This window comes from Gastrolobium bilobum, unplaced genomic scaffold (genome assembly GCF_033153095.1).
Source record: "Gastrolobium bilobum isolate Gb01-03AN ecotype WA unplaced genomic scaffold, APGP_CSIRO_Gbil_v1 utg7520, whole genome shotgun sequence".
Classification (NCBI taxonomy): domain Eukaryota; kingdom Viridiplantae; phylum Streptophyta; class Magnoliopsida; order Fabales; family Fabaceae; genus Gastrolobium; species Gastrolobium bilobum.
This window is the reverse complement of record NW_026896153.1, coordinates 25,645-37,281: the sequence shown is the minus strand read 5'-3', so window position 1 is coordinate 37,281 and position 11,637 is coordinate 25,645. Positions and strand designations below refer to the sequence as shown.

Here is an 11,637-nt window from a genome sequence, read left to right as displayed (position 1 = left end):
AAATATGAACATATAAATTCAATTATATTCTCCATATCTAAAATGAATTAAACAAGGTTCATTAAATAAACTAAAAAACAAGAAGCATAAATAAATAAAAATGCATGCTATTACTATGTCAATTTAAATTGCAACTCAGAATCTCCATAAATATACCTCTCAATGACATTGTGATTGAACTCATATTTTTCAAATTCAGCTACATTAAAATGACTTATGTCACATTCTCTTAATTTATTATTCCGCAAATTGCTTCAGTATTAGAAGCTAAAATTTGAGGTCATTGTAGAAGAGTATACTAGCAAATAAAATTATAAAAAGTTTTAAAATGAGTTCTATATTTTTTTTGACAAGATGAAACAATTTTGATTTTTTGATTTTTTTTAAATGCATGACCCGACCGGGTCATCGGATTTGGCCAGTTTTGACCGGATTTGATTGGGTCGATGCATGACCGGTCCAATACTTAACCCGAACCAGTTTGATGACCGGTTCGTCAGGTTCCGAGTCGACCCGGATTTTACAACTATGCAATTTTCTCTCGCACACACTATGGAAAAATATGTCAATTTTTTTATTTTGTGGGTTCCTTACGTTTTTTTGTGTATTTATAATGTAAAGAGAATGACTCTCCTGCGAGAGTCATATACCCCAATTATTATTGTTAATTTTAGGGTTCCATCATCATTGAGATGGCTTGAGAGAAATTTATATAGGATGTTTTGAGAAATTTATATATCCTCCTCCATAGGTCTTGGAGTCTTAATAATTTGTAAACTTGAAGACTGTGTTTGGTAGTTTGGAGAGGAAGGGAAATAAGAGGATCTAAGAGGGGTGTTTGATAGTGAGAATTTTTTTTTTTTGGTCTGGGAATCATGATTACTAGAAATATAGTACGAATACGAGTTTTCCGGGAATATTATCAAAAAAGTGTTTGGTAGAGAAAAATATTACTAAGAATATTGGTTAAGTTTACTAATGTATGTGTTTGGTTGATGATAAAATATTGCTTGGAATATAGGATGAATTGACGAAACTAACTTGGACACTATAACTTATGAAACACGATCAGAACAAAAAAAACCATTGGATGCTAAGAACGAAGGATAGAGCGTAATTTAGTCCGAAAACACAATCTACATTTTACCACTTTATTGGTATCCTAAAATACCACATCTTCAAGGGGAATCGTGGTTCACATTTTTATGTGTTAAAGTGAATACTGGGTATCCATATTTTTCAGGACAAATTTGCAACTACCTTCTAACAAACATGAGTATTTCACATTGCTATACCCACTTTACCGGTAATATAAAATATGTCATCGTAACAAACAACCCCTAAGGACGAGGGAAATGAAGGAAATTGAATGGTATTTCATTCCCTTATTTGGGAATTAAAAAAAAAAGGTAAGGGAGAAAATATAGGGTTAATGAGATATTTTTACCATTTATCATTTTTTTAAAAATTAATAAAATTATTATATTTTACAAATAAAATTAAATTTAAGATTTCTAAAAAAAATTATTTGTGTACTTTTCACACTATTAAAAAAAATCATATTTTTGACACAATTTTTTCGTCGAAAGATGACTGAATTTTTTATTCGACGAGATTTTTGTTGGAAATAAATTTGTGTCAAAATTTTCGACGAAAAATAATCCGTCAAAAATCTTGTTTTTCTATCGAAATATAAAACAATAACATATGACACGGGGTGAGATTTGACGCAAATTAATGACACTAGTTTTTTTTTAAATTTTCAACGTAAAAAAAATCCGTCAGAAAATTTCAATTAAAAAACAAATTTTTTCAAAAAGTTTCTTGCGGATTGATGATATTTTTTTTTAAAAATTTTCCATTAAAAAAATTGTCAAATTTTTTTTACTGAATTTAGTTTCCATAAAAAAATTTGACGAAAATGATTTCTTAAATATTTTTGACAAATTTTTTTTCGGAAATATTTTCTGTCAAATTTCTTTACAGAAATATTTTACGTCAAAAAGTTTCGATGAAAATGTGGACGTAAATATTTTCGTCGAAATTTTTGATGGAAATATTTTTACGTTAAAAATTTTGACGAAAATATATCCGTTAAATTAAATTCCGTAAAGAATTTTGACGAAATTTTTTTCCGTCAAAATTTTTGACGCAAATATTTTTCGTCAAAACTCATTTCGGTCAAAAATTTGGACGAAAATATTTTCATCGAAAGTTTCGACAGAATTTAGATTCTGTCAAGAGTTTTGACGAAAAAAATTTTCGTCAAAAATGTTTTCTGTCAAATTTTTTTACCGTAATGGTTTTCGTCGAAAATTTTCTATGAAAATGTGTTCTGTCAAAAATTTGAACGAAAATAGTTCTTAACGATAATGTTTATGTCAAAACTTTTTACATAATTTTTTTCTGTAAATTTTGTCTCTATTTTCGACGGAATATGATTTGTGTCGAAAATTTCGTTGAAAGATTTTGTCAATATTTGAAACGTTTCTAGTAGTATCACATTTAAAACATAGATTACACATGTAATTTTCATATTTTAATACTAAGGATAGATAAGTAATTTTTAATATTTTCTCCTCAAACTCTCAATATGTTTAAATAAAATTCTATCATTTCTTTCTTTCCTAAAAATACTCTCAAACAAGCCCTAAAAATAGGCACACATGCTCACAACTTTGGTTTCAAGGTCCAAGAATTCATGTCATGTGTTCCCCTTCTCCTGTAGGATGTAGCAGGCATAGGCCTACCCAGAATGTGTTAGTTGTAGTTGTTTTTTCTTTCCCTCGTGTATCAATAAACAAATAAATAAATGAGAAAGGGAAAAGGAGATGGAAAATAAAAAGTGCATGGTGGATTTGAATTTGACAGTGTTTTTTTTTTTTTTTTTATTAAAAAAAACAATGTTTAAAGCTTAATTATCAATTTAATGAAGTTGGAATATTTTAGGGGTTTAGTGGACCTGTCACGTGGCAGTACTACAAATAATAATTAGATCATAAATAATATATATTTTTAAATTGACATTGAATTCATAAGTCAAATAATAATTAATAAATTAAATAATTTTTATTTGTTTTTCGCAATTTATTAGAATCTCTATAAATTTTAAAAATGCAAATTTATTATTACTAATGATAATTTGATATTGATTTTTCTTTTTGTTTTCCTTCTTGTTTGAAGAATTCAAATATTTAATATATTTAAATTTGGTGAGTCATATAATGCATATTCCATAATTGCTTGAATGATAGTTATTCTTGAAACATCATGATTCTTGTGTTGTGATTCCCATTTTTTCTAGAGATTAGTCGATATATTTGTTGTGTCTCAGAACCTGACAATTCTTAGCCCGACCTCAGATTCAATTAGTTCAATCTTCTTTGGGTCGGCCTGCAGAAGCATTGGTGAACAGTAATAGCAAATTAAATTTTAAAAACAGAGATAAAAAGGAAGAGAATACCAAGAATTTTTTTTAAAAAAAGAGGATGTGAAGAGTAAAAATTACGGGACCAAGTTCAAAAAAACGTCCAATACGAATAATCAGATTACACAAGATTCACTATGGCTAAATAATCAGAGGACTTCATTCTCTAAAGGATGGATATACTCATTAGTGTCTCACACAAGTGTTTCTCTCTGTAAAAGGGATATAGAATCTTACTGTACATGATATTCTTCTTCTTCAGCAATGGCACTGGGTTTCTTCCTCAGAAAATCTTCATCTCTGACTTGTGCTTTCTCTAGGCATTTCTTTTTCGCTCTCTTCTCTCTGACATCTCAATTTCTAAGTATCTCTTATAAACAAGAGATTATGACACCAATTAATTTGCGTCGGGTTCATCATGAGACATGGACCCAACAATACTCTATTTCATTTCAATAGGTCTGAAGAGTTAAACAATGAGAAGTTTATGTTTCAAGAATTAGTCACTTGAAGTCATTGAACTCTATCAAATATTTTAAAAAAATTGGGAGAAGAGCAAAAAAAAATCAATAATAAAAGTATTATTATTGGCGATATATTTGATATTTTTTTAATTTACAAGGTTTTGAAAGATTGTGATATACAAATGAGAAGTGTATACAGTATTAATTATTATTTGACTCGATGAATTTAATGTTATTTAATAAAATGATAATAATGTTATTATTTATTATTTTAATCATTACATATTAATTATTATCTATCAACTTAATTAATATTTAAATGAAGTAAAAGAATATCGATAAAAGTAAGAGTGATTTTGAGAGAAATAGTGAGAATACTACCAAATGACAATATATGGCTTCTTTCTTTTGAGTTAACTTAATCTTAATTATAGTTTTGAAGGGAGTTGGATTCTCTTGATATTCTTATCTGAAATCGTTTATAGGATTGATTCAGAGTACAAGAAGGTCAGAGATGAAAATATCTAAATTTCTTTCAGAGATGACATATGAGGATCGAACCGACACTCTTTTCTTTCTACTTATTTAATTTTCTTACTATCAACTGATTTATCATCATTTGATATACGCTGAACCTTTTTTGAGTCAAGTCGAATCCCAACATGTTTATGGCATGTGTCAGTCTTTTCATATTAATAGTTTAATCAATTCAGCTACGCCAAGTACAAAATATATCGTTACTTTAAATTAAAAATAATAGTGCACCATAAGGATTTATGGAATTATTTAATGTAAAATAGTAGCGTGTTATTTTTTATTTTTTTTGGTAATCAAGATGAAAATAATAGCGTGTTATTTGTTAATAAGTTTAGTCTACATGAAAAGATTAGTTCTACTAAAAAAATTCACTTTACACGTGTGAGGTGAGATAACCAAAGTATGAGCGTATAAAAAATAAGGTAGAATTAGTTGTAACTATATAATAAAAACTATGGTAAATAGTATTCTTAATAAAAAAATTCAGTTTACATGTATTTCCAAAAAATATATAATACAAACTTTTTTTTTGGGTAGAAATATAATACAAACTTTACAAATATGCTATGATGTATATGGTAAGTAATATTCTTAAGATTATTGAGCCTAAAATAATGTTCATTGTAAGAGCATGACATAAATTTTTGCTACAACTAAATCAAAAAAGTTATCATTGTAACTAGTTAGTCATTCAAAATGCAAGTTACATAATTCAATCCTTTAATTGTAAAAGTGATTTCTCGTATGGGTTTAATATTTCTTGAGATAAATTTAGTTTCTATATACATATAAAAGTATGTGGATTCTATACGGACCCATATGGAAAGAAGATAGAAAAAAAATATAATCTCTATATACTTATTATATATCTATATATATGAGATTAATTTATTTACTACAATAAAAGAAACATTAAACTCTTTAAAAAAAAAAAAAAACTTAAATCGTAACAACCTTGATACCACTTTCTAGAAACTAAATCGAAGTCAAAGATTTAATTAATGTCATCCATCTATTATGAGGACTAAAATGGACGATTAACCTTTTTAAGTGCCTCTTAATTGTCATTTGTCTGAGTTTTAGATGACTATTAATTAATTGAGAGATAAATAAACGAGATTATTTACATTTTAGAGTTATATAAAAATTATTTGAGATAATTATACTTACCATTATTTTCTGTTATAATTCTTAGGGCTTTATTAATCTCATGCAATAAGAGAGAAGCTCTCTCATGCTATAAGACAATCATGTGTGGGACCCACCACTTATAGAAAAAGATAAAAATAATAATAAAAAAACACAGAAATCCATGTACATGACAAAAAAATACTCTCCTACAACATAAGAGTATATTTTCCCTAATTCTTATTACCTATTTTGTTATTTGAAATCAATAGCAGTTATTTTTTTTCTTCTTCTTTTTCAACTATTAATGTTAAATGTATCCACCAACATCCAAATAGATAATAAAAACAATAACATTACCCAAATTATTTTAGACTTTTTCAGTAAGTTTAGCATATCAACGCAAATAGAATTCCCATTTTGTTGTTTTTTAAATTGCAATAAAATGGAAATGAAAAATAACCCAATTAAAAAAACTTTACATTCTCACAAAAAGAAAGGGTCAGAATTTACATCATTTTTTGTTTTTGTTTTTTTCTTTGTTGTATGTATGTAGCTAAAGTTAGTAACTTTCATAACCCAATCACTTTATCGTAATGTCTCTTTCATAAGCCCCATAACTTTTCTCTTTTCATTGTTATTTGCCAAAGCAAAGTTAAAAGCTCTTTCTACCAGCATTGGTCCGTTTCCCATTTCCGGGTCGGGTAAAACCCAGAATCCCGATTCAGGCTCATCGGAGCCGAGAACGGGCGGTTCCTCCCACCACGTGCCACCGCAAGCGACAGATCGTACATCGCCCTCGCTGACGGATCTGAAAGGGTCTCATACGCGTTGCAGATCTCGATGAAGTCTCCGCCGTCGGTCTCCGGCGACCGCCGCAATACCGCGTCGGGGTGGTAGAGCTTCGCCAGGCTCCGGTAAGCCGACTTGATCTCCGTCGGCGACGCGTCCTTCTCGACTCGCAGCACCTCGTAGTGACTCGCCGCCGGCCGCCGAGAATAAGTTACCACCGGTCCGGCCTCTGCTGCCACGGAACGGATCGACAACCGGCGGTGGTTCGCTGATTCGAAACTCGGCCGCCGGATAAACCTGGCGGAGGTGAAGCAGTAGGAGGAGGGAAGAGCGGCGAGTCCGAACGTTGCCGGCATCGGGAAATGAACAGAAGGGTAGCTATGTGTTTTTTTTCCGGCGAGGGGTAAATTGGGAATGTGAAATATTCACTCTGATTTTTGTGCTGAGCAAAGTACGCTTATGAGGGTTATATAGAAGTCAAAGATGGAGAGAGAAAGTGAAGAGAGAAGGAAGGGCATAAGAGTCATTTTGATTGCCACGATGGATGAATACATAACTGTGGGGTTTGTTTAAAGAAAAGGGAGACTAGAAAAAATGAAAATGATGACGTGGCTTATGCTGTGCGTTAAAGAGGTTCTAGAAGGCTTGGAATTTGAAAATGAAACAATAGTGGGGTGGGATCCACGTCTGTCTGCTGCAAAAAATGAACAGAATTTAAAAGTTTTTTTTTTTTTTATCAAAAAAAAAAAGAAGAATTTTTTTAATATTTTATTGTTGTCTATATAAGTATGTACATTTCATTATAAATATAAATATTTAAATTAACAAAATATTTTATATTCTTCCTAAAATGCATCTTTTTATTTAGAAGAGTCGAATTTTATTTTTCAGAGCTTGTTTGGTGTGATGTATAAGTCAAATAGTATAAGTTTATACTATACGTTACAACATTTTTAGTTGTTTGGTGTGACCATCGTATAGTATAAGCTTATACAGCAGGATCCTTTTATACATTAAAATAATGTATAACTTAATCCGGCCTAGGAGGGTAGGATTAGGCATGATAAGGGGTTGATGTATTAACCAATGCAACTCTCAAGATTTTAATATATTATTTTAATACTAATATATTAAAATAAAAAATAATTTTTCAATATATAATTTTTTAAAATATTGGAGCCTTTTATTTTTATAAAAATTAATATATTTTTTGGACACACTGATCAACATATTTCTATAAGATATATTTGGAAGAATTATGTAAATTAATTATTGAAAGGTATTTTTGAAAAAAATATTTATTTTTAACCTATCTAGTATTATACAGTGCATTACCAAACATTGGATGATATTATCTTATACAGTATATTATCTTATACAAATCATGCCAAACGCTAGATAATATTAAAATTTAATCAGATCTTATACAATCAGGTCTTATATTATCATGCCTTATCCTATACTATGTACCAAACATGTCCTTATATTACAAAAATAATAGTTTAGTAAGAGCCTCGATAATGGAGCATTTATAAATAGTTTTTATAATGGAGCCTTTAATGTGTTTATGCAGGGTTAATGTTTTTAACATTTTAAGAGATAATTTTATCTCATATATATATATATATATATATATATATATATATATATATATATATAAATGTATGTATGTAGGACTCATGTAGGGTTATGTGAAAAAAGAGAAAAAAAAAGCATGGTCTACACACTTTTATATATGTGTAAGAAATAAGTTATCTCATATAATATGAGAAACATAAATCTTTTTGAGATATTATCTTAAAATAGTTTTTGAAAATTCTTGAATGAATATATCAAATTTTTTGAGTATTTAATATATTAAGTATTTTATTTATTATATTCTATTTTTAATTTCTTAATTAATATTTCCACTTGATAGTACATACTTAAAATTAGACAATTTTTTTTCTGAAGAGAGGGGATGCTTATGTTTGAGTTTTTTATTTTCTTTCTCTCTCCCATTCAATGATTATCTGATTCATTCAGTCGAGTTGTAAAAATATTTACACAAGATCCCGGTAAGGTCAATGGATCAAGAGTCCGTTTGTTTTCCTTTCTAAAAAAATAACTTTTATCTCTTCTTTATTTTAGAAATCTTTTTTACAAAAGTTAAAGTTGTTTATACTTTTATAAAAATATTTAGTTTTGAAAAAAATATTTGGCTTTTGACTTCTGCTTTTTTTAGAAGTTAAAATTTTAGCTTCTGAAAAATTAAGTTTTTGATTTTTTTGTGACTTCTGCTTTTTTTAAAAGCAGATATCCAAATGAACTAAAAACTGAGAAGTGCTTTTTTTCAAGAAAAAAAAGCATCTTTTGAACAAAAAAAGTCCAGCCAAACGGGTCCTAAAAGATTCAACATCCCGGGTAGGATAAAATGTATTTGATTGCAACTACGGTGATTTGTGTAACTTAAAATTGTGAGTTTAGGTTTATTTTGTATTTAAAATATTAATTACAATTTCTTAATATTTGCAAATAGACAATGTTAGAAATATTATATTAAAATAATTATTGAAAGGATAATTTGTATTCAAGAAAATGTTTCAGTAACATATGCGGGTATTTGACTCTTTTACCTTTTATTAATTAATTAATAACCATTTTGTCCCTCATTCAAAACTATCTATCAATCTGTCCCTCTTTAATCGATTAAGTTGAAAATTTAATCGATTAAATGGTCAAAACGGGCAAAAATGGTTGACTTGAAGATAGAATTGATTAAATCTTCAACTTAATCGATTGAATCTTCAACAGTGAAGCGAGCGAATTTTCAAGTCCTCTGCTTTGGACAGGCAACGTTAAATCACAAGGTGATGGTGGCAATGATGACGTTGACCATGAGGGACAGAGGCAAAGGGGAAACTCTTCTATCCCAGCAACTCTTATACTTAGCACCCTTGTTGTTGTTCTTGATTCTTTCGTTTTTGGGTCTGCTGTAAGTTAGTTACCATTTTTCTCACATTTTGTTTTGGCAAATCCATCAATGACCACTGTCACATGAGTAGTAATTAATTTTGCAGGTGGCATATTCACCCCCTACTCAATCTAGAATCATGGATGACCTCAATCTCGGTGTGGCTGAGGTTTGAACATTTTTGCTAGTTTTGTTGCTTGTTGACTGTTGGAGATTTAATCGATTAAGTTGAAGATTTAATCGATTAAATCTTCAAGTCAACTATTTTTGTCAGTTTTAACTATTTAATCGATTAGATCTTCAACTTAATCGATTAAAGAAGGGCAAATTAGTAGATAGTTTTGAATGAGAGGCAAAATAATTATTAATTAATTAATGAAGGGTAAAAGGGTCAAAAAGCCAACATATGTTGTTTAATGTAACACATGTAAAAATCTAAAATTAATTAATACCAAGGCAAAACATATCGTACAAAAATATATGATAGCAACAAGGAAAAATTAAAGCTTAATCTTAGACATTATGTCTTTAAGACAATTTGTCATCTCTATGTTGCGCAAGATTCATGTACAATTATTTTCCACGATAAAATAAATTATCTCTATTCCTGTGGTGGCACTTTCACATAAAACAGCTCTATCATATTCAATTTATATTTGACTAATCGCATTTGAGTAGAAAAATAAAAAGAGTAAATACCATTTTCAGTCCTCAGCAAATTTTACGATGTCCTCTTTAGTCCATAGCAAATAAAAAGGGTATTCATGGTCCCTAAGAAATTCAAAATGGATCCATTTTAGTTCTTTTGAGGGACTAATGTGGGTCTTTTTTGAATTTGTGAGGGACCACGATTTCAACTAAATGGTTCCATTTTGAATTTTTTAGGGACCACAAATAGCCTTTTTATTTGCTAGAGACTAAAGCGAGCATCATGAAATTTGCTGAGGGCCAAAAATGATATTTACTCAAATAAAAATGTAAATAATGTACAAAAACCAATAAGAAAAAAAAAACTAGGGTATTGAAATTTTGATCCCTTATATATTTATAAAAAAAATAAGGTCATGATACTCAATCAAAGACGAAACAATACCGGCGATGAAACAACATAACTTTTCAAATCAAATTTCTTATTCACAAAAATAATTAATTTAAAATATTAATTATAACAAATAATGTAATAGTGCTGTAGTAAATTTGAAAAAAATAAATTAGAGAAGCTTGAGAAAATCTGAAAATGGATATATAAGACGTTTCTGTGATTACAACAAGGGTTTATTGTTTCTTATATTGCAGGAGATAAATTTATCTCCTACATACATATAAAAGTGTGTATGGTATAACAACCCTAATTCTCAAGTTGTGTTAAACAGAGGTTTAAGTGAGACAGTATGTGAATTTTGTGACTGTTTAGATGACTCTAATAGTTAAATCATGAAATTGTCATAATAATGAATAGAGGGATACAATTCATGTCTAACAAGTCAATTAGGACTTAATAAGAACATTAGTTATGTTAAGAGACATAAATACCAAATTTGTAATACCAAGGGTATTTTGGTAATTTTACAAATTAGGTTTGAACTGAGCTCTAACAGTCTAGTTAAATTCTCTAGTGAATTTTAAGAGATATAAATGTCTTTAATTTGATAGGATGATGTGTAGAATAATTTAAAGAATTAGGTCAAAGATTAAGAAAATTAAAAGTCAAAAACTAGGTTAAGTAAGCTTAAACTTTACAGCTAGACTTAATTCTTAGTCAAAGATGATTGTTTTGAATTATTTGCTATATCATGTGTGTAAGTGTAATTACTTCATTATATGATTGATTGGTCAAAAGTTCAAGTAACTGAGGTGTAAAGTGAAAACCAATAAGAATTTAATTACTTTAAAGCTTTGAAAAAAGTCAAAAATGGTGGTTTTGTGTGGTTTCTTCCAACCAAGTTGGTTCTTCCTTCATTTGTGGTGCATTTTCACGCCACTTTGGCTGCACACAAGTGTGTGTGTCTTCTCTTGGAAGCTAACTTAAAGTTTGATAAATATCTTAAGTGTTTAAAGTAAAAATGTTAAGAAACTTGAGTATTAAGTCTTTGAAATTGTACAAGTGGTCATCTTTCCTTTCTTCTTTCATTTCCATGCCACTTTCTTCTCTTCTCTTCTTCTTCCATGTTCGTGAGCTTCAAGAGGGAGAGAGCTTGAGAGAACTTGATTTTTAGCCATTATTTCAAGAAACTTTCAATATGAAAAAGATTCCTTGTGAGCTTGTGAGCAAAACCCCTCAATCTATACACTTGGAAGCTTTGTTTTGAGTGAGATATCTTCTCCTAAAGCCTTGA

General features: G+C 29.2%; 1 protein-coding gene across 1 annotated transcript; it reads right to left on the bottom strand.

The window, feature by feature from the left end:
- Positions 1 to 6,062: 6,062 nt before the first annotated feature.
- LOC133298047 (chaperone protein dnaJ 11, chloroplastic-like) lies at positions 6,063 to 6,768 on the bottom strand. The gene has a single exon (XM_061497290.1). It carries the CDS (start codon positions 6,702 to 6,704, stop codon positions 6,225 to 6,227), a length of 480 nt encoding a protein of 159 aa, XP_061353274.1. The 5' UTR covers positions 6,705 to 6,768; the 3' UTR covers positions 6,063 to 6,224.
- Between the last annotated feature and the right edge of the window lie 4,869 nt (positions 6,769 to 11,637).